A 24,154-nucleotide genomic window follows, 5' to 3' on the forward strand; every position below is an offset into this window, starting at 1 on the left:
TTAGACCACTTTCGCACGACACACCTCAATTCTATTACAATAAAATAACCTACTGCACTGAGACATTAAAAATTTCCTCAAACCAGAGCATGGAATATATTATGTTAATACTAAAGTTACAGTGAAACTGAGAGGACATCATACACAATGTGAAGACAGTCCAAGGATTCCCTCCACAACACATGGTTTGAACATCAAAAAACAAGAAAACAAGAAATAACAAAGTATTGATGTAAATATTAGTTCCCTAAAATTCCCTGAGGCAATTGAATAAGGGGATGTCCTTATTTTCCCACTACAGAAAAGTATTTCTTATGGGATGGAACTCATAAAATACAGACAGCTGAGGATGATGACTTGATCCTCCCTCAACAAATATATTTTCTTAAAATTCTCATCATAATACTAAAATGACCCTTGCTAACTCCCAACCCTGCCTTTTCAGGAAATCTGATCAATGATGATGATCTAAATCTTCCAGTATACTGTAAATTTCTTCTAAAATATTGGTGTGTTCTTTTTTATGTTCTTTGATTGTTTTCACTATCTCATTTTCTTGTGTAGTCTTTATCATGTGATGACTTTTGATGAATGACAGGAAAGGATTTTTTAATGAACTCATTTTAGAGTTGCAATCAGTTTTTTGATGGGGGAGAAAGGAGCTCTGATTTGGATGGTAACTTTGCATATCAGGAACATCATCCTTTGTCACAACACAATCATGAGCAAGATTTTCATGAGACACTTTCCTTGGTCTTCCTCTTTTCTTTTTTGAAGGGTCATAATTGTGTGCTTCAGGATCAAACTTTATTCTTTTTGTTGGAGAGGCAACATCTTCATCATGCAACTCACTCCTCTCAAAAACTTTCCCATCAACGTCATCATTAAGAGTTTGAGAAAAAAATGTAAAACGAGTTTTTCTTCCAGAGCGAGTTTGAATAATCTTTGTTTCAAGAGTGAGTTCTTCATTTAGAAGCACAGAATTTAAGTGCTTGTCCCCCAAGTTCAACTTGTCTTGCTTTGAAGAATCATTTGGTATTGAAGTTTTTCCATGAGATGACAAATGCTCTTGACTCACTTTTTTGTCATCTCTTTGTTTGAAGTGCTTTACTGGAGGGGTTTCTTCATTTACAAGAACACTTTCCATATGTGGTGTAAGTTCATTTGGCAGAAATAATGATAATTTTAAATCTGAGTCACACAAAATAGTAGACAGCATGTTATTATGTTGTCTTATACTATTTATGGGTAACCCAGATTGAACTTTCCCAAAGACCTTACCATATACATCACTGGTACCAGGAGGGAGTGTCTGGATAGAGAAAGTTGGATACTCTTCTGCCGTGGCCATCCCCTGGTGGGAGCTCCTAGGAGCAGGCGTCGATGAAATGGTACCATTTTTGCACATGGCACTGCTACACCTACTCATACTTCTACTGGAACAGGAAATCTCTAAATTATTTTCTACATTTTCTGCTGATGAAAGTTGTGATTTAAAAGAATTACTCACATCATCATAATCATGATTCACAGAATTTTCATAAATAGAATCTAACATTTTAACATTCTGAAAACTTTTTTTACTCATCTCTAGTATACTTGAAATATCTATACTATTTTCTGGCTTTGCATATATTCCTTTGCAAATATTGTTCAAGTTATGATCTTGACCTGCTTTGCATAAGTGGCATAAGGCAAAAGTTAGATATTCAGCAACCTCATCAAGCTCCTGACATGAGTGTTCTTCAGAAATCCATCCAACGTTAGCATTGCTGACCAAGTCTTCCTCAACTTCCAAACAGCTCCCTGTAGTCAATGAAGTTTCAGCTTCCATTCTTGTTCCTGGCAAGATGAAATATAAAGTAGAATGCAAGTGAATGATACTGATGTTAAAAGTCCTTAAAATTTCCTTGGTTAAAAAATGGTAAAGACATTCCTCATAATAAATCATTTATAAATAGAAAAACTTTCTTTGTGAAAACAATAATCTTGCTCTTTTTCAAAATCATCAGAACTGAGAAAAAAAATGCAATACTTTACCATATTTGCCAAGATATGATATTTTTTTCTGAAAAAGCATAAAAAATTGCTGTCTTAGGCACATGTAATATGAATCAGAGACCAAGAACCTGAGGTCCGTGGCATCGCGAGGGTTGCTGGCGCCCAGGGACAAAGTCAGTAATGGTGCCCCCCACCCCCCCAGGCAATAAGGAAAAAAGTGAAGCGAGGGTTTTTAACTGACAGTTGTGTGGGTTACTTTGGCACCCCCTATATACTGTGCCCGGGGAAATATGTCCCCCCCCAGCCGCCCCCTTCACGACGCCACTGCCTAAGGTGTGAGGTGCTTTGCAGGGGGTTGAACTAGCAGCAGTGGTACACCAAGAACACTAATTATGCTTGGTTGTTGTTTTCAGTAAATTCCCACTTAACATCCTTGGCAGTTCTTGGCAATGGCTTTCTTGGTTAAAAAATGTATAACAAAACCAATTCTATCCTAGAGTAATTTATATAAACAAAAGCTAAGTTCTGGCTACCCTCGGCTAATTTATATAAACAAGAGCCAAGTTCTGGCAGTATCTTTCTGGTCTCAAAGACTTCTCACTTCTCAAAAGGCAAAGTTGTAGGCATGCGCTATAGTTGTGAATGGCATCGGGGCTCATCTCCATCTCATTGGCCCACTAGCCTGCGGTGGGTAAGAACCCATTACCCCAGGACACAGAACCATGACTGGGACACATGACAGGTAGGTACCCTTTTAAAGACTAGTCCAAAATGAAGGATGAAAAGCTGGGTGAGTTGCAAGCAGAATACCAAGGCCAGGATTTGAACCCAGGCCAGTGGATTTGTAACTAGGTACACTAACCACTGTACCATGGAGACAAACAAGACTTAAAACACAGAATCTGAAACTGGTGCCTCTGGCATTTTGCTTCAGCTAAATGGGATAACCATGGAATGATTATACAGTATATAAACCCTCGATATAACAGACCTGCTTATTGTGAATTTCGGATATAACAGACAAGGTCAGAGGGTCAGAAATCCACGGGGACCGACCAAGAATAGTTTTTGAACCAACCTCACTCGGTAACTACAAATGCGTCTGCTAACAACCTCGCCCTCCTCCCTTTATCTGCTGTCCCATCCTTCAGTTACTGTAGTAGTCTTTTTCAGCCCACCTGATGAAATATTTTCCTCCTTGTGGTTCCCATTCAAATGAAGAACATATTTACACCACAAGAAAGCCTTATGCAGCAATCCAGGATGTAAATGTAATGGAAAATAGCCAAGTGTTTGTGAGTGTAGATACTGACACAGCTTAACCCAGTAGCAGCAGGGATCATGTTTCTTAATGGTCCCTCTATGCGAGAAAAATGAGAAAAAATCATCACTCACACAAACCATTTCATAATATATATCAAAGCATTTGTGATCAGTTTATGTATCATCTATTTTGGGGGGTTTATATCATGGCACAAGTTTGGCCCGTCGCTGCTACACGGTAAAGCCACAAATTTGGTCCCTCGCTGCTACCGGGTTAAGGGAGTCAAGGGGGGTTACGTAAGTTAGGTTAGGATATGTTAGGTTTGGTTAGTTAAAGTTATTCAGTACGCAGTGTGGGGTGGTGGAAATACACAGTGCAGGACTGGACATGGCGGCAGCGGTCCACTACGCTGGTGATTCGAGAAACACCTCCTTACAGAAATAGGTCGCTCTGCTGTCCACCATGCATGCACATTGGGGGAATACACAGAAAGAAAAACATTAATTTACCTGTTTTTTTTTTCTAGTTTGTTCACTGGTGATCTTTGTGAGTGGTGAGTGAAATATAGAAACAGTAAGCAAGTTGGACCTCTCTCTGCGAGGTATTTTGTGGCTGCGGCGGCAGGCGATGGCAGGTGTACAATAGGCATTGAAAAGTCAATCATTTAATGATTTGTGACAGAAACAGTCAGCAAATTATTTCATAACACACCAAAAACTACCAAGAAAACAGTTTTGTCTGCCAGTGTGAGACTGGTGCACTTGTAAAATTTTACCCATACTGGTAATAATACGTCCCCCTCACGGGGCCCCACTGCCAACCTGACAGCCTCAGTGCCTCACAGTCTGTCACCAAGTGTGCCGTGCGGCTATACAGACAACATGCACAATAAAAAAAACTATACACCTACGTTTATTAGGTTCGTCATCATCATCATCTCATCGACGCCTGCTCCTAGGAGCTCCCACCAGGGGATGGCCACGGCAAGAGTTTCCATCTCTCTCTATTCAAACACTCCCTCCTTGTCTGCTCAAAGTTTCTCAGGGATCTTTCACCCCTCTCCCTAACGTATTCCTGCACCCTATCCCTCCATTTCACTGCAGGTCATCCTCTAACATTCCCTCCCTCTATCTCACTCACATACACCCTCCTGGTCATCTTACTCTCCTCCATTTGCTCCATGTGGCCAAACCACTTTAAAGTCTGTCGCTTCACTTCTTCCACCACTCCACACTTCTTCCCTTCACCCACGGGACACATTCCAAAACGCTCAGACGCACTTTCATTACTCACTCCATCCATTCTACTCACACCACATGCACTCTTCAAATAAATTATTTCCACTGCCTGCACTCTAAACCTCTGGCTTTCATTCCAGGCCTATGTTTTGCTTGCATATGTGAGGGTTGGTACTATTATTGTATTTCTCAAATCCCTCTTTATCTCCATGCTCACACTTCTGCCATTCATGATACATCCCAAAGACCCTACCACCTTTCTTCCTTGTAATGCCCTTTCTCTTGTCCCTCCTTCTGTACCACCATGCTTACACATAACTGATCCAAGGTACTTAAACTCATTAACCCGTGGGCGTCGGCTATGGGAAAGCCGAGAAGTGGCCGAGAAACGGCAAAATTACACGGCATTTTGAGACTAAGAAAAGAGCATGGAACGTACATCAGAGTACTCCTCTCATAACCATAAAGCTGTTAAAAATATTTACTTTTACTCAAACTCCATTCTTTTTGGGTGGTGTTTGTTACAAAATAAACAGTCTTGTGACACATGGCATCTAGCCGAGAGTCACTTGTTGTCTACCTTAGAAAATTTGACAAGTGATTACTGTGTGGATAGCTAATTCAGTCTACCATGACCTTACAGCACCACCTATGACAAAAAAGCCCACCTCAAGATCACTCACCCACCACTATGACCCAGGGCATGTATGGTGGGTTGCTCTATGCCACCACCGCCTACAATTAGCTCGAATTATGGGTTTTATGGTGAGCCCTTTTTAGGGTCCACCGTACCACAGCCACGACTCGTGAAAGCCAAAAGGGTCTGCCGACGTTCTCAGGTTAACCTCCTCCATTTCTTCATCATTCAAAATTATTTTGCATTCTTTTTCACATTCAATTCCCACTCTATATGGGCACACAAAATCCACAACCTCACTTCTACTCCGCTCACAAACCATCACTTTACTTTTGTTGACATTTACTTTCAGCTTTCTCCTTTTACATACACTATCAAAAATGCTGACCAAATTTTCTAAGTCACTTTCATTTTCTGCAATGAGCACTGTGTCATCAGCAAATAAGATTGAATTCAGCACCCACTTCCTTCCCTCAGCATACATTTTTACTCCTACTTCCCCAACTTTGCCTTTCATTTCTCTCATAACACCATCCATATAAATATTGAACAACCATGGTGACATGACACACCCCTGCCTCGAGCCCACTTTTATCTCAAAATGTTCACTAATTTTGACACATGCAGATGCATCCTCATAGAAAGACTTTATTGCATTAAGCAGTTTTCCTCCCACACCATATATCTTTAAAACATCCCACAATGCCAGCCAATCGACTCTGTCATAAGCTTTTTCTAAATCCATGAAGGCAGTATATAGTTTTTCCCTTTTCCTAATATTTTTTTTCTACTACCATCCAGAAGGCAAATATATGATCCACACATCCCCTTCCCTTCCTGAAGCCTCCTTGTTCTTCACTGATTTTCTCTTCTGTAAGTCTTTGTACCCTCTCTATTATGACTTTTCCATATACAGTAGAGCCCCACTTAGCGCGAGATCAATTAGCGCGAACCGCAATTAGCGCAAGCCACCATCTACCAAGAAAAAAATTAAATAGCGCGAAAGCCTCAGTTAGCGCGAGCAGCCACCACGACTGAATTTTGAAAATTGCGCCAACCCGCCATGATGCGCGGCACAAGCAGCGAGAGCCCTTACTTTAGCAGGCGACGCCATGTTGATCTAGGGCAAGTGCTTTGTTTACGTTGTGGATGTGGATACGGGCAACTGATCTTGGCCGTGTGTGACGCACACCCGGAAAATTTGGATTTGCCAGTTGTCCAAGCTGCCGCCAATGCGGTGGGAAGAAGAGGGCTCAGTGTGACACCAGGTTATGGTGAACAGACAACTCGCTCCCGGATGGGCGCACGGGCGTTGCCAGTAGCCACAACTGTTAGAAGAAAATGGCCAGTGTTGTCGTGACCCAGAAAATGAACAAACAAGAGGAATGGCCATAACAGTACAGCACAAACATCTGACAGGACAAACACTAACAAGTAGGGTGACAGATATACAACAGTGTAAACATCTCAAAGGACAAACACTAACAAAGAGGGGAAACAACGAGGGTAAAGGAAAACAGATACCCAGACTCAGATACAGAAAACAGATACCCAGTAGGCATGGTCAGAAAGTGTGGACAACCATTCAAAAAGACTGAACATGTGACGTCAGTCATGACGACATGTTATAAGCGAATAACTTAACAGAAAAGTCACTGTGGGAGCGTCTTAAGAGTGAATCACAAATAGCAGGAGAAGTAAACAATACAACATAATGAGCGAGCCATTATGGAAGTATTGGCCACTGGTTATGTAGAAAATTCAGGTGTGTCAAGGATGTAAGTCCCCCTCAAGCAAAGAAAAAATGTGTGACCTAGAAATCAGTAGTAAGACCAGACCGAGCCTTGCACTCGCTTCAAGCAGACCTGCTACTCACTCAGCTGAGAATGGCTGTTGTGATCTTAATCGTGAATAAAAATTCAAGAATCTAAGAGAAACCGACTGTATTGTCCTGGAGATTATAATGTAGATGTGTAGTAGGATTGTGAGTGGGACAGGATTGTGATTATTTTATTGCAATGTAAAGCAAAGGTAGAAACCACTGCATGTGGTATAATTTGGTGCTTCCGTGAAATTGAAGTAGATTATACTATAGGAATGTGTTATTAGGATTTGTGAGGAGAGTACTTAATTATTGTGATGTAAGCAGAGAGAAACAAACCACTGCTTGTGGAATGACGAGTGTTATTATTATTGGCAACAACTGAGCACATATTGTAGTACAGGTAACTCTCAATTTACGCGAGTTTGGTTTACGCGTTTTTGAAATAACGCGGGGTCCAAAATCCAAATAAATGTTTAATTTGCACATTTTTTCCACTTATACGCAATATTTTATGGAGTGGCCACCAGATGTCTCACGCAACTGGACTCACACGGCGCCGCAGCCACACAGCTGAGCTCAGTTCTTCCAGCGCACCACTTGAACAACAATACAGTACCCACGCTGCCACGCTACTCAACAATAGGGGTGGGCAGGTCCTGGTACCAGTACCAGTACTAACAGTACCAGACTGATCAGTACCGGTACCAATACTAGCCAGTCACTCATGGTGTCCCTCATTTCTTCCTCACACGAGTGAGGCTCAGACTGAGTGCCTGAGTGGATATCTCGGTGATATGGATATTCTCTCTCTCTCTCTCTCTCTCTCTCTCTCTCTCTCTCTCTCTCTCTCTCTCTCTCTCTCCACTGAATGAAGTGAATACAGGTAACTCTCGATTTACGCGAGTTTGGTTTACGCGTTTTTTAAATAACGCGGGGTCAAAATCCTTTTTTTTTTTATTTACACGTTTTTTCCACTTATACGCCATATTTTATGGAGTGGCCACCAGATGTCTCACGCAGCTGGACTCACATAGCGCCGCGGCCACACAGCTGAGCTCAGTTCTTCCCGCGCCCCACTTGAACAACAATACAGTATCCACGCTGCCACGCTACTCAACAATAGGGGTGGGCAGGTACCGGTACTAGCTATACGGTACGGTACCGGTACCAGACTGCTCGGTACTGGTACCAATACTAGCCAGTCGCTCATGGTGTCCCTCATTTCTTCCTCATACGAGTGAGGCTCAGACTGAGCGCCTGAGTGGATATCTCTGTGATATGGATATTCTCTCTCTCTCTCTCTCTCTCTCTCTCTCTCTCTCTCTCTCTCTCTCTCTCTCTCTCTCTCTCTCTCTCTCCACTGAATGAAGTGAATAAGCATATTATTCCCACCATCACTCGTAGGTTATGACAGAGAACTAGGCAAGACACAATTCACACGTTTCTGGTGACACGCAGCATGCAGCTGTTTGTTGTATGGGTGTGGTTGTGTGGTTTGTAAACAATGCAAATGGCGGCCTGGCTGGTATTGCGCGAAATATCTCCTCGTACAAGACTTATGATGTACAGTTTCTGATATCATATTTACCCCATTATTCTCACTAATATTAATAATTAATAATGAACACATGGATATTTTTTTCCAATATGATTTTTTATGTAGCTTGTACTGCTCCTTAGTCATACAATCAAGCCACCTGTGACATCAAGATCAAGATCATACAAATGGCGCCCGACGGAAAAACGGGATAACAACAAGGCATGGGCAATCCTCCATCGATTTCAATTTTGTATAGTAGTTATTAGATCACCCTGTATTCTATGGTAACATATTATGAGACAGCTACGGACTATGAAGGATTATATACAATGATAAAGGAAAGTTTGCCGTTGTTATTGGATAAGACAAAAAAGACCCTTAAAAACACCCCAAAGAAGAAAAAAATCATTAAAAATTTGTACATTCGGCGTACAAGGCGCAGGGCTAAACTTTCAGGCATTTTTTATGTGAAAAAGGTGCGCGCTATACGCTGAAAAATACGGTTTTTATTTTTCGACAGAAACCTACCTCTTGTTTGATTTACATTGTTTTTGATTTACGCGACCTCTCCAAGAACGCAATACTCGCGTAAATCGAGAGTTACCTGTACTTATTTTTCGATAGAAACCTACCTCTTGTTTGATTTACATTGTTTTTTATTTATAGAACCTCTTCAAGGACACAATACTCGCGTAAATCCAGTTACCTGTATTATGTTTAAGACATGTCGTTTGTCATATGTTGTATCCATTGCTGAATATGCCAGATTGTTATGATCGTCTGAGCATAGAATATTGTGTAAGGCAATTACTTTCATTTAATTTTAAATAAATGTATATTTTCTTTTTCCCTTGTTAATCCCCGAACACCAGTCTCCAATAACAACTTAGGCCAGATCACGCTACCAGGGATACGAGACGGTGAGATCATTTATGGAGTAATTAATGAGTGATAAAAGAGTTGTTTTAATACAAGTTGATGCAAATAAAATAAAATATAAAGATTAAATACAAGAAAAGAAGGGAACAAAAGTGTGATACTGCCTTAAGGCAGCGAGGCCGCTGACCGGGTGAGCGCCGGCGATGACGTCTTCGGACTCCCAGCGAATCACAAGCGTGTTTTCAGAGCTCAGCCAATCGTAGGGTTTTTTCTTTTAATGTGAGTGATTATTTTGAGTAATTATCAAACCCAAAAGTCAGACCCACATCTGCACCAAATAGTTTTTTCATATTGGTTACTTTATTCAATAAGCGCGAATTCAGTTAGCGCGACCGCGTTCATCCAACTAATTCTCGCGCTAAATGGGGCTCTACTGTACCTTTCCGGGTATACTCAGACTTATACCTCTATAGCTCCCACATTCCCCTCTCCTGCCCTTCTCCTTGTAAACTGGGACAATGATAGCTTTCGTCCAGTCTGCTGGCACCCCCCCCCCCCCCTCCCATGCTACTTCACATATCTTGACCATCCATTTAGTAACTGCATCTCCTCCACACTTCATCATTTCTGGTGTAATTCCATCAATTCCTGCTGCATTTCCATTTTTTTTTCTTTTTATTGCTTGATTTACTTCTTCATATGTTATACTTCCTTCTTTATATCCTCCTCCTCTACCTCCACTCAAAATAACTGCTGTTACAACTGCTGGACCTCCATCTTCACAATTCATTAAGTTTTTTGAAATATTCTCTCCATCTCTCTTCCACAGCTTCCCCATCTTTCTACATCTTTCCATTCTCATACATAACTTCATTTTTTTTACTTGGGGAAATATTTTCGTAGGTGTTATTACACATATTTTTAAATTTCCGCTGCTTATGATGGACTTTCAGTATTAACGGACTAGGTTCCCCCCCAATCAGGCCGTTGTATCAAGGGTTTACTGTACCTTCATGAGAGAGACCCCTCTGTGTGTGCCCAGCGTATTACTGTGACTGTCACTGGAATGGAGGCACACATACCACGTTCTTTCTCTACACCTCATGCTGAAAAGCCTTGGTTCAATCATGCTTGTTCTCATGCAATCAAAGATAGAGAGACACCTCACAAAAGCTGTCTGAACCTTCATATTCCTGCTAATCGTGATCTTTACATTTCTGCCTGAAATTGTGTCAGATCTACTCTCTGACTTACCAAAAATTCTTTCATCAATATAAAGTGCCACAACCTTGCTTTCACTAATTCTTCCAAAGTACTTCTGGCAACTAGCCAAAAACATCAAAAAAATTTATTTCTTCATCTTTTCCACTTTTCAGTGGTCCCAGTGGCAGTACAGCTGTCACATCTTTCTTTAAGGCTGAACCCCACTCAAACTTTCTCTAAAAATTCCACGCTGGATGATTCAGGGTGTATTCCTCTCACTCATTCCCTCTCTGACTCCACTATGCCTGTTATCATAATTTTTAAGAGCGATGTTTTCTATGCCCTCTCTGGCCTCAATCCTCAGAAGGCTTAAGAACCTGATGGAGTACCTTCTATTGTCCTTAAAAAGTGACACCCTGCCTGGTCAAACTCTTACATCTCTGCCTTTCAACATCTACCATTCTTTCCTGCTGGAAGTTTACCTACGTACAGCCTACCTAAGAAGAGTGATGACATGAGTATGTACAGGGCCACGTTCAAGAAGGAGCTGGATTGGCTGGAAGCAGTATTCCTGCGGTTCAGGTTGGCCGATCTGAACTTAAGTCCCAAGAAGTGCCTGCTTTTCCAGCGGAGGTACCGTTTCTGGGGCACACTGTTGGCCAGGATAGTCTGGATGGACCCTCAGAAATCCAAGAAATAACTGTAAATCATGAACAGTTTGGGAGGCCATGATGTTTTTATGGACTCCAGCTTGCTGGACTGAGATCTTATTCCCTCTGAGCTGATGAAATGGCCCAGATATTCTACTTCGTCCTTAACACATATCTTGCGGCTGGCAGCAACCCCGCCGCCACAATGTTGCAATGATTTGAATACGAATATCTCCAGTTTGACGGTAGCCACCGGACAGAGAAAAGGTGGGTGTTATGCTTGTGGCTTCTAGAGCATAATTGCACCTGACAGAAAGCCTGACCCACATGGGGGCAGGCCGCAACAATATAATGTTTTATGAATCTGTTGCGTCCTGACCCATTTTGGGGCAGGCCATCAAGATGGCTTTTCTGTGCATATATATGAATATAAGCTACTGTATATTTGTTATTACAATTGTTCAACTGATTGCCTTGCAGTACAATAAATTAACCAATTCTACTTGTATTGTTTTACTGGTAATGGAACCCATCAATTTGTCTACCGCAAAGAAGGCAAAGAGTGTCATTCCAAAACATGGCTCTGGTGATGAAGATTCCTGTGGTGAATCCTACAGTCCATCTTCAACTTATGACTCCTCATTGAACGAAGGATGGAAAATTGCAGCAAAAAGAGCAAAGAAAGTGCCAACCTTTTGTGCTGGCTGTGAGGGTAGTCCATTCATGTGCCTGGATTGCTTCAGTGTGAAACATCATGGCTAATATCATGTGAAGGGAGAACAATGAACTCAAAATATGGGAATGCACATCTTTTGTTTATTCATTTTGTGTTCCAAGCCAAGGATATTTATTTGTTGTGAACAGGAAGATTTTTTTTTTTCATTGTGAAAATGTAAAATGTTTTTTTTTTGTCGATATTTATACTCTTATGATGAAAAATTATAGAGGATGTTTGAGGAAAATTTAATTTTCAACCACTCAAGTTAAAAAAAAATTATTAAATGTAATTTACCATATATCATAATAGTCTCAATTCAAGGTAAAATTGAAATGGTTCAATGGTCAATAAACAATATTCTTTTTATTGATTATCTTTCTTTAATGCCTTATCCATACAAAGAGAATCATTAATACAAAAAAATATTAATAAGTGGATCCTATATTGGATAATTAGGAGGATAGTAATTTAATTAGCATCAAAATGACCACCGGTGGGTCAGGCCGCCACAAGAGAATAAACCACCTGACCCGCCAGTGGGTCAGATCGCACGGTATGTGTTAAAAAATTGCACTTCTCTAACTTAATAAATAGTCTGTCTGGCTTCCTTTCAGTGCTCCAGAACTTGTTCTAAGTTATTTACATGGTTAGAGAATGTGTCACCCAGGATAATTAGGTCATCTAGGTACACCTGAACCCTGTTACCTAACAGTCCGGAAAAGACAGTGTTTATTAATCTCTGGAAGCAGGATGAGGGCTGTTTTAAGCCAAAGGGGAGGGAAGTAAATTTCCAATATCCTGCTGGAGAAGAAAATGCTGTCTTCTCTCTGCTACTTTCATCTAAGGGGATTTAATGGTAATCCTGCTTCATGTTTAGGCATGAAAAAAACTTAGTTTCTCCCAATTGGTTGAGTATAGCGGTTACATTAGGGAATGGATAGCGGTTGCCCCATAGTGTCTTAAGTGCTCAGAGGTTCAGACAAAGTCGTAGTCCTCCATCTTTTTTTGGCACTGGGCTAAGTGGAGCATTATAGGGTGATCATAAAGGGCAAATCACACCCTGTTGCTGGAGCAATTTAAGGGGAGGTGACGCAGAAAAATTTATATTTTCGACTCCGACATCGAACTTTGGGTTATAACAGTTTTGTTACCTTTGGAATGTTCCCAGTTTTCTGTGAAAACAGCACATTGATATCTCAGTACCTTCTATCTTTATTTTGGCTTTGTTTACACTCATTTAAAAAGCCCCACTGTGCGCCACGCTACGTGTTTTGTTGTTGCTAATGACTCTGAAGGATTTTGAAGCATTATTTTACGTTTTTTTTATGTTATGGTAGTATTTCGCAATGTGGACCACCATATGTCAATTTCAAGCAGCTCTGAATGGTGAATGAGGCACACCCGGTGTCTCCTCAGAAGGTTTAAGAGGAGGGAGCATTGATGCTTTGTTCAACTGCTGAATTCCTTTCTCTCTTGTTTTACTTTCCACCTGTTCCTGAGAAGAGTGATGGGTCGTCAACCGAAGTTAAAGATGAGGCAGAGAGAAAGAATGGAGATGATAAACAAGAGTAAAATGGACAGTTAAGACAAAGAGACCCACCACCATAGCTGGGCATTATCGTGATAAGTTATCGCGATACTTTATCGCTGAAAACAAAATCGTGTTATCTGCCATACGCTACTTATTTAAATATATATCGCTATCTTCGTTACTTTTGTAACCAAACTAGCGATAATTGCTACTTTTTTTTGACTCTCAGTAAAAATGTCTTCTCCCTACTGCGCATGCGTGGCCCAGGCACCCGGTGTTGTATGAAAAAACTTCGGGGAATGAAATATCTTCGGTGATGAGATTTCATACTTAGATCATCAACACTAGGTTATTTTTTTACGTTAGCTACCTCCCGAACAAAGACCAAGACTCAGGGCCGCTTTCACAGTCGTTTTGTTTGTTTTGATCGTTACCAATGGCGCCAATCGACGCTATACTTTTCCACGTGGAACTGGCCTATGGAGTAGTGGCCGCTGCAGAGGAAGCGAGAGGTGTTGAGAGTGTGTGGTAAGGTGCGGTGCTAGGCTAACCCCGCAGCCGCCACTACCCCATCGGCCAGTTTTAAGTGGAAATTCTAAAACGGCAATCGCTGCCATTGGTAACTATCAAAACAAACAAAACGACTGTGAAAGCGGCCCTAAGACCAAGGGAGAAATCCCAGGCCACCTGTGACATCAAGACCAAGATCAAGATCATAGATACAATGAACACTAAGAACATAAGAACATAAGAACGCAGGAGTCTGCAAGAGGCCGGTAGGCCTGTTGCAAGAGGCCGGTAGGCCTGCTTTCATTCACGTGGTATGCTCTCCCTACGGGAACGTAACTCATCCCAAAACGTAACTTCTCCTAAATCTGAATTCTTCTGCAAGGTGAACACCTATCTCAAATGCTTTGGGGTGTTTTCACCAGGTGTTTTGGTAGAACAGTGTTGCCACTCATGCCATGGAGCGGGAAATTTAAAAATCCTAAAAAAAAAATTCCATGACAATCCGTATAAAACCAAAACCGTACTATTGGAAACCGTACTATTTGAGGGACGACTGTATATCAAAGAGAAAAATCATTTAACTTTGCCCAAAAAATTATTATTCACTGCCTCAAATTTGATATTCCATATTCGTTTGTGAGCATGCCATGGTATTGAAGGCACCCGGTGTTGTGTTATTTGGTGTCCCATCATCAAAAGCTGGCGCTTTTGTTTACAAACACTGGTCTCTCGTGAACTGCACATGCTCAGTAAGCATAGCCCTGTACAGTCTCACAAAGCTTTTTATCACATTAAGAGTTGCTGGAAGGCTGAATCAGACATACACTACCGCCATCCTCGCTGTTTCTAGAATGACACTCTGTACATATAAATACAACTCGTACAGAGTGTCGTTCTAGAAACAGCAAGGATGGTGGTAGTGGTACTGTATGTCTGATTCAGCCTTCCAGCAACTCTTAATTACAGTTAAAATGCTTTGTGAGACTGTACAGGTCTACGTTTGCTGGTCTGAGTATGCGCAGTTCACAAGAGATCAGTGTTTGTAAATAAACACCAACTTTTGTGATGACGCATACATAACACAACACTGGTTCAGGCGTTTCTAATATTACCGTCCATTTGTACATGTCAACGTGTGATTTTCAGGTTTTGTAAGTTTTCTAAAATACAAATCCTGAAAATTTGAATTCATCTATGTTTTTTATTTGAAATATCAATATAGTATCGTTTTCGCTATCTAGTATCGGAATTGTGGATTTATATCAGGTATCGATTATCGGTTATCACCTATATTTGTGTCTCCATTTAACGAATATCGGTTATCGCCGATAAGGTTTTCCATTATCAGTTATCGGTTATTGGGAATAAGGTTTTCTTTAATCGTGCCCAGCTATGCCCACCACCCACGGGCACAACCATCGGATGCTGCTTCCTGGCCAACCCCATAAGAGGGGACCAGGTGCCAAATAGGCCTGAATTTTATATAGAATATACACTGGTTTGCCTTCATTTGTCATTCTTACCCCAAAATATGTAAAATTATGCTGCATTAACCTTTTCCTTGCTAAGCGCTCACAACGAGACTATCCCCCCCAGGCGTGCTCGGGCACCCCAGTGGGGGAAGGGGATCTCTTTTAACCGCTGTATCTCAAAAACTATTCATCACAGCTACAAAACAAAAAACACCATTGGAAAGAGGAAGCCAAGATCTATAAGATTCGGTTAAGTAAGCCTCTCCTGCGAATGTACAGGCACGTTCAGGGGGTGTTTTTTGCTGCGAGTGCGACTGGCGCTCGCAGTGAGCTTTTAGCACCACCAGCAAGTGACGCTAGTGCTCGCTCTTTTAACCTCTGTATCTCAAAAACTATTCACCACAGTTAAAAACAAAAACACCATTGGAAAGAGGAGGCCAAGATCTATAAGATTTGGTAATGTAATCCTCTCCTGCGAATGTACAGGCACGTTCAGGGGGTGTTGCCTTTGAAGACGTACATTTATACATGCGCGACGGTCAGCTGTAAGGAAACTACTGAGTAGATCTCTTGATGATGGGGTGCTGGCAGGGCAGCATTGCCAACTGCAAAATTTACAACTATTTGGTCAAAATATCAGTCATGTGATGGGTGAAGCTATGCAAAAATGCCGCTATATTGGACAAGAACATCCACCAGTTGCTCATCCGTAGATTTTTCGCGCTAGGCTGATATGATTTTCCATCAAATTTAATGGAAAACCCACTGAATTGGCAATGCTGTGGGGTGAGAAATAGTGTTGGAACACTTTCATATGCGGCAAATTTGAGTGCGGCTGGAGCTCACAGCGAGCGTTTAGCACCACCGGCAAGTTACGCTAGTGCTCGCTGCGAGCGTTTAGCAACGAAAGGGTTAAGCCTGAAAACATCACGATAGACACTTTTCAACATAAAACTGCTTATATCTCTAAATTAACATTATTAGCATTTGGAGTGCAATTTCTCCGTTGCTTTTGAAGTGTCTTTAGATATAAAGGTATCACTGGAAAGAAGAAAGTAAGGGAAAACTTTTCATTGTGAGACATTTTTTAAAAGATAAAACTAGATCCCAGTATTTTTTCTAACAAAAAAATTAAAGAAAAAATTGTCATCAACTTTCACATCTTATTCTTCGTATATGAAATGCGATAACTGAAATATGCCACGATGAAAAAAAAAGGTATATGTATTCATTGTCTCCAGACGTAATTTCAGAACAGTTGGTTGAGAAATAGTTGAGATTTTGTAAAGAATGTTTATGTCATTCTTTGGCATTTTCAGCGTGTAGTATATTTTTTTTCGCTCTAAATACTGATCGTATCTCAATGAAACTTGTGGTACAAAGACATACACATACCCGAATTCATAAGAATCTGAAAAGAATGAATGTCACCTCTTAAGTAACTCGCAGCACCTCCCCTCAAGCTGTTTATTTACTCTGTCATGATAACTGATAGGAATGTTATGGGGACACCTGTACACTACTTCATCAGTGTTCTGTTTGAAAATAGGGCATTACTGTTAGTGTTTTTTGTTCTGTTGTGAACACTGATATATTTATCAAGTGAGGACTTTAACCCTTTCCTTGCGCGTGGTGTGGACGTGACTATCCCCTCAGGCGCAGTCAGGCATCCCAATGGGGGGTCTCTTTTAACCTCTGTATCTCAAAAACTATTCATCACAGCTAAAAACCAAAAACACCATTGGAAAGAGGAGGTCCAGATCTATAGGAGTCGGTTACGTATGCCTCTCTTGCGAACGTACATGCACGTTCAGGGAGCATTGAATGTTAACACTTACGTCGGTGCGTGCGAGATGATCAGCCGTATTGAGGGAACTGCGGACATCTTTTCTTCAGATTCTGGCAAGGGAGTATTGCCAACTGCAATATTTACAACTATTTGGTCAAAGAATCAGTCAGGTGATAGGTGAAGCTATGCAAAAATGCCGCTATGCTGGGCAAGAACATCCACCAGTTACTCGTCCGTACATTTGCCGTGCTGGGCTGATATGATTTTCCACCAAATTTAGTGAAGAATCCACTCAATTGGCAATCCTGTGTTGTGAGAATTAGTGTTGGAACACTCTCATACGCGGGAGATTTGAGTGTGGGTGGAGGTCGCAGCGGGCGTTTAGCGCCACCAGCAAATACGCCTAACACCTGCTGCGAGCGTTTAGCAATGAAAGGGTTAAAACCTGATTCTCTCTCTCTTCACTAGGGAATTTAGCGTTGCATCTTGATATTTTCAAAAAGCAAAACTTTTGATGTGCATATGTAGGCCCATAATTTTGGCAGATTTTGGGGGTCTTGAGGGCATCTTAGGTTCATGAGGTGGGGGAGCTGGCAAGCGAAGCGAGCACAGCCATGCTGTCGGGGGATGCGTGAGAACAGCTCTGTTTATCATCAAGTCTTTGTTTGTTTACATTCGCTTTTGAACATGCATAGTTCGCGGGAGGACAGCCAGGAACACAACACCGGGAGTCCTTTACAATTTTCACAGACTGGAGAAAAAATAGTTTTTGGAACTGTGGTTCCACAGCACAGGGTGTTCTCTTATCTTGTCAATTAAATAATAAACAAAGCAGCTCTGCCAATCCACTTTACGAGTCTCTTGGTGGGCCATCTTCCACTGCTCCTCACTCCTCAGCCACTGCCATCGTCTGTTTGTTTACATACAGCCGCACGGTTGCTCGTACCCACAATCATTTTCCATTCGTACAGACAACCACCAACTCACTCCTGGTTAGGCAACCACAGTTGCCTGTAGCCCCAATGGTTGGATGAAAACAGCCAGTGTGGCCCCGACTTTTATGGCAGCGTGCATGACGCCGATGGTAGGTAGACGTAACCCATACATGTCAAAGCAGTGTGAAACTCGGGGAGGTAATGCACGAAAGTCGATGGTGAGAATTTAGGGCTAAGTGCGAAACTTGAGAGCGTACTGTGGTGCAGGAATAAAGATCAAAGTAGAGCAGCCAGATTCACAGGGGGAGGTGGAGAGAGGTGAGATAGGGGAAAGCAATGAAGAAGGTAAAAGTAGGAAAGGCCCTTCAAGTTGATGGCATAACAGCAGAAATGCTGAAGTATGGAGATGTAGTTGTAGAATGGATGTTATATATATGTAACCTAGCATGGGAACAGGGTGAGATGTCAGAGGACTGGAGAAAGGCTATTGTTGTGCCACTGTGCAAAGGGAAAGGAAGCAGAGGTGATTGTAATGGTTACAGGGGAATAAGTCTACTCAGTGTGGCAAGAAAAGTGTATGGAAGGGTTTTAAATGACAGAATGAAGAAAATAACCAAGAAAGGGAAGATGAACAAGGGGATTTTAGGAAAGGGAGGGGTTGTGTAGATCAAATATTTGCACTGAAAATGCTAGTTAGAAAGTACACAGAGAAGGATAGGAAGCTGTCTGCTGCTTTCATGGACCAAGAGAAGGCCTGTGACAGGGCTGACAGGAAGGGTTTATGGGATGTTCTATGGGAGGGCATTTGCTTGAGGGGATCAGATCTTTCTATATGGATGTGAGTGCCTTTGTGAATGTGAATGTTGAGTTAAGTGAAAGTTTTGGTGTTGGTGTGGAGGTGAGACAGGGGTGTGTGATGTCACCATGACTTTTTAATGTGTACATGGACAGCTGTATGAGACAAATGAAAGCCAGAGTGGGGGAGCTAGGTCCAAGATTGAAGGTGAGAGGTACAGAGGAGTCGCTGGTGGCTGGCCTGTTTGCAGATGATACAGTCTTGTTGGCAGACAATGAGGGAATGCTGCAAAGGATAGTGTATGAGTTTGACAGGGTGTGTAAGAAGGGAAAGCTGAAAGTGAATGCTGGAAAGAGTAAGGTTATGGTATTTGAGAAAGCAAGAGAGCAGACCATAGATTTTGCAGTCATACAGAGTTATAGCAGAGAGCAACAATGAAGTGTAGGATAAGGCTGGGGGAAGGAAAATGGAGGAGGTTACTGAATTTAAACATTTGAGGACAGTTTTATGTAAGCATGGAAGTATTGAAGGTGAGCTAAGGGAAAAAGCAGTAAAGGGCAGACAAGTAGTAGGTGCATTAGAGAGTTATGAGAGAAAGAAGTGTGCACATGGGGGCAAGGAGGGGCACAAGGAACAGTATTATCCTGCCAACTCTGTCGTGTGCATCAGAGATGTGAACGTGGAATGCAGCACAGCAATTGACAATACATGAAGTGGAAATGAGTTATATAAGAGGTGCATGTGGTGTTTCAGGATGGGATGGAGAAGGTAATAGTGTGTATTAGAGGTGTGAAGAGAGTGGATTGTGGAGTGGTTGAATGGATGAAGCGTGGTACACTGAGATGGTTTGGACAAGTGATAAGAATGAAGAAGAATGAATCTGTGAAGAGTGTATGAGGGAAGAATTGGGGGGAAGACCACCTGTGAAGTGGATCAATAGGGTGAACGAGTATTGGAGAGAGTTGGAAATAGTAAGACTGAGTGTGCTGAGAGGAAGTGCCAGACCAGGGAGAGACAGAAAAACTTCTGCTGTGACCACCCCCTGGAGGGAAGTTCCCAAGAGGGAGCACGGCATCAGAGATATAGATAGATATAAAAAAAGAGAATCATTGATGAGCTCTGGAGACAGCATGAGCCAAGCAAGATGGCACATCTATAAAAACACTTGCCTGTGCCATAATAGGCTGGGGTCGAATATCAAGCCACACTAAGAAAGTCTACCAAAACCACAGGCAGAAAAAAAATGCACGTCTTTCATGCAGCCTTTCTTTCTTGGCTCATTTTATTATACTTACCATTTTTTGCTGTATCAATCCTGTTTTCCCTCTTAGATTTCATCCTATAATCACTGCTAGTTGGTTCTGTAATGATAAAATAGGAATTAGTGGGGAAAACATATCGCAATTTTCCTGAAATTCAAAACTACACCTGTACCCATACATTCACAGGCTCTACTTCCAGGATCGCACATTCACGAATTTCCCCAAGAATGCACAAAAGCACCCACATAGGAATTTTATGGCATCACTCCGAACATTCCCAGTCTGCCATGGATGATTCAGCCATTCCTAAGGAAAGGATGATGTATACATACATAATGCAGCATAGAATATCATAAGCAGCATTATTCATCAGCTATACATACTATAAACATTACTGTAATTAACGTAAACTCTCTACATCTAACTTGTATGTTCTTTTTCTACTCCTCATGCTAAAATGCCTTGGTTCAATCATGCTTGTTCTTGTGCTGTCAAAGATAGAGAGGCAGCTCACAAAAGGTACCAGAGCCTTCGCACTCCTGCTAACCATGATCTTTACATTTCTGCAACTCCTTCATTAATAGAAAGTGCCGCCACCTTGCTCTCTCTAATTCTTCCAGAGACTTCTGGCACCAAGCCAAAAATATCTCCTCCAATTTCGCTTCATCTTTCCCTTCTCTCCTTAATCCTGACAGCAGCACCGCCATCACATCTGTCTCTAAGGCTGAACTCTTTGCTCAGACTTTCTGTAAAAACTCCACTCTGGATGATTCTGGGCATATTCCTCCTACTCATCCCCCCTCTGATCCCACTATGCCTACTATTAAGATCCTCAAGAATGTTTTCTATGCCCTCTCTGGCCTCAATCCTAAGAAGGCTTATGGGCATGATGGAGTGCCTTCTATTATCCTTAGAAACTGTGCTTCCGTGCTGACACCCTGCCTGGTCAAACTCTTTTGTCTCTGCCTTTCAATATCTACCTTTCCTTCATGCTGGAAGTACACCTACATACAGCCTGTGCCTAAGAAGGGTGACTGTTCCAATCCCTCAAACTACAGTCTGATAGCTTTACTTCCCTGTCTTTCTAAGGCTTTTGAATTAATCCTTAAATGGAAGATTCATAAGCATCTATCAACTTCTGACCTTTTATCTGATCGCCAGTATGGCTTCCACAAGGGGCGTTCTACTGGTGATCTTGCCTTCTTAACTGACTCCTGGTCATCCACTCTTAGCCATTTCGGTGAAACTTTTTCTGTTGCCCTAGACATTTCCAAAGCATTCGACAAGGTCTGGCACAAGCCTTTCCTTACTAAACTACCCTCCTACGGATTACATCCCTCTCTTTGTACTTTTATCTCCAGTTTCCTTTTCGGCCATTCTATTTCTGCTATGGTAGATGGTCACTGTTCTTCCCCTAAACTTATCAACAATGGCATTCCACAGGGCTCTGTCCAATCTCCCACTCTCTTTCTATTATTCAACAGTGATCTTCTTTCCATAACAAATTGTCCTATCCACTCGTCCGCTGATGACTCTACTCTGCATTATTCAACTTCTTTCAACAGCAGACCCTCCCAACAGGAATTACAAGACTCCAGACTGGAGGCTGCAGACTGCTTAACCTCAGACCTTGCTATCATTTTTGTCTGGGGTACAAGGAACCTGGTGTCTTTCAATGCCTCAAAAACTCAGTTTCTCCACCTATCAACTCAACACAATCTTTCAAACTCCTATCCCCTATTCTTCAACAACACTCAGCAGTCACCTTCTACACTAAACATCCTTGGTCTATCCTTAACTCAAAATCTTAACTGGAAACTTCATACCTCCTCTCTTACTAAATCAGCTTCCTCAAGGTTAGGTGTTCTGTATCGTCTCTGCCATTTCTTCTCCATTGCACAGGTACTGTTCATATACAGGGGCCTTGTCTGCCCTCGTATGGAGTATTCATCTCACGAGTGGGAGGGCTCCACACACACAGCTTTCTTGGACAGAGTAGAGTCTAAGGCTCTTCGTCTCATCAACTCCCCTCCTCTTACTGACAATCTCTTACCTCTTAAATTCCGCTGCAGTGTTGCATCTCTTTCTATCTTCTACCGATATTTTCATGCTGACTGCTCTTCTGAACTTGCTAACTGCATGCCTTCCCCCCTCCCGCGGCCCCGCTGCACTCGACTTTCTACTCCTGCTCACCCCTATACTGTCCAGTTCCCTTCTGTAAGAGATAACCAGCATCTTCATTCTTTTATCCTTTCTGATGGTAAACTCTGGAACAGCCTTCCTTTGTCTGTATTTCCTCCTGCCTATGACTTGACCTCTTTCAAGAGAGGAGTGTCAAGACACCTCTTCTCCTGAAATTGACCTCTTTTGGTATCTCATTCTGCTTGTGTTTATTGGAGCACCGCTTGGTGGGCTTTTTTGTGGACTTTTTTGTTTTGTGACCTTGAGCTGTCTCCCTTGATGTAAAAAAAAAAGAATAAAAAAAAAGTAGTCATTAAAATCTCACTCAACTCTGCAAATCTCTGCAATTTTCTTTTTCAACTTCAGGTGCTTAAGCATATCATACCAAGCAAATTACTTACTAGTGAATGCTTTTTTTCTATAAAAATCAGGTAACAAAAATACAAAATGGGTAATAAAGCTGGATCATAACTACAAGTAGCTTTTCAGCTGATAAACAAACAGGCGTGTCAGTGGTAGAGGTGGGCAGGTGCAGGTACCGGAACAAACAGAACCAGCAATACAACATGGTACCAGACTGATCAGTCCTGATCACAGCGGGTACCATCAGTGTAGTATCTGATATTTTTTATATCGATATGCACACACAAATCATACATGCATACATAATATCATGTAATGTCATGTAGTGAGTGAGTCGTCGTCCTGAGCCGATGTGTGTTGTGTCTAGCTCAACACGGAAACTGCTGTGTCAACCTGGCTGTCAGGGCCAAGCCAAGGGCATGGGGGATTTGTGTTACGTTTGTGAGGATTTCACAGGCGAGAAGTGGATCGGATGCTGTTTGTGTCGTAAGTGGTGCCATGTGAAATGCACTAATTTGACTGGAATCAAGCAGGTTAATACAGTAAACCCTCAGTTATCCGGGTGCACCGTATCCGACCTCGCCCATATCCAGGAGTTTTAAAAAATATTTGATTTTTTCCAAAAAATTAAAGAAAATTGTCGCGCGCCGCCAAAAGTCGTTCAAATCCCCCACACGATGCCTCTAACCTCTGCCCGGGCGGTTGTTCACATCTGCTCGCAGCAAGGAGTGGTTGGATCTGGGTTAGTCGTGTAAGAACCAACCCGGTCACCTTCTCCTGCCTATCACGCAAAGCAGAGTCACCTGATCCTGTCAGACTCATAGCGGCACAGGTTGGGAGTTCCAAAACGAGACAGGACACGGATAGCGACAACAGCAGACGAGGAGGCAGCCCCAAGACCCTCATCGACTGATGAAGTCCCTAGACCTCCCCGCTGTGTTCATAAGCTCCGTGTCACCGACGTACGCGCCCGTCAAAGACGTGACATGGTCGGTAACCACTCATGGCCTTATGGAAACGCCCGCTAGTAGCAACAGGCGAAACTTCCCAATGCGGTCGATGCCAGCGCAACAGCGCTGACAAAGCCGATGCATGGAATGTATATCCGACCCTCGTGTAGGAGTGACAGCAGCACATGAGAGTGCCGCTGCTGCAATGTGCGTTCGACTTGTCGATGAATCTGGTAGTCTTGCAATTCACATACCGACACGCAGCTTGCTGCAGTCTTTATCAACCCACGAGCCGAGCGATCCACCGTTAAGGGTTGTATTTTTATTTTATGTCAGACGCTGCGACTCTCATCAGACTTCCACCGTCTCTGCCTCAGGAGACAATGTGGGAAGATATAGTGTCTAGGGTT

At 42.2% G+C, this 24,154-nt stretch overlaps 1 protein-coding gene and 1 pseudogene across 3 annotated transcripts in view; both read right to left on the reverse strand.

The window, feature by feature from the left end:
* Window positions 1-248: 248 nt before the first annotated feature.
* Window positions 249-24,154, reverse strand: part of LOC127003714 (uncharacterized) — a 114,344-nt gene continuing 90,438 nt past the window's right edge. For all 3 annotated transcript variants that reach the window (XM_050870654.1, XM_050870655.1, XM_050870653.1), the window contains 2 exons: window positions 20,284-20,349; window positions 249-1,842 (listed from right to left, as the gene is read on the reverse strand). In XM_050870654.1, coding sequence (XP_050726611.1) covers window positions 455-1,842; window positions 20,284-20,349 — 1,454 coding nt within the window. In that variant the 3' untranslated portion in view covers window positions 249-454. The remainder of the gene's footprint in view (window positions 1,843-20,283; window positions 20,350-24,154) is intronic.
* On the reverse strand, window positions 23,901-24,060 carry LOC127003951 (5.8S ribosomal RNA; annotated as a pseudogene).

This window comes from Eriocheir sinensis, chromosome 26, assembly GCF_024679095.1.
Source record: "Eriocheir sinensis breed Jianghai 21 chromosome 26, ASM2467909v1, whole genome shotgun sequence".
Taxonomy (NCBI): domain Eukaryota; kingdom Metazoa; phylum Arthropoda; class Malacostraca; order Decapoda; family Varunidae; genus Eriocheir; species Eriocheir sinensis.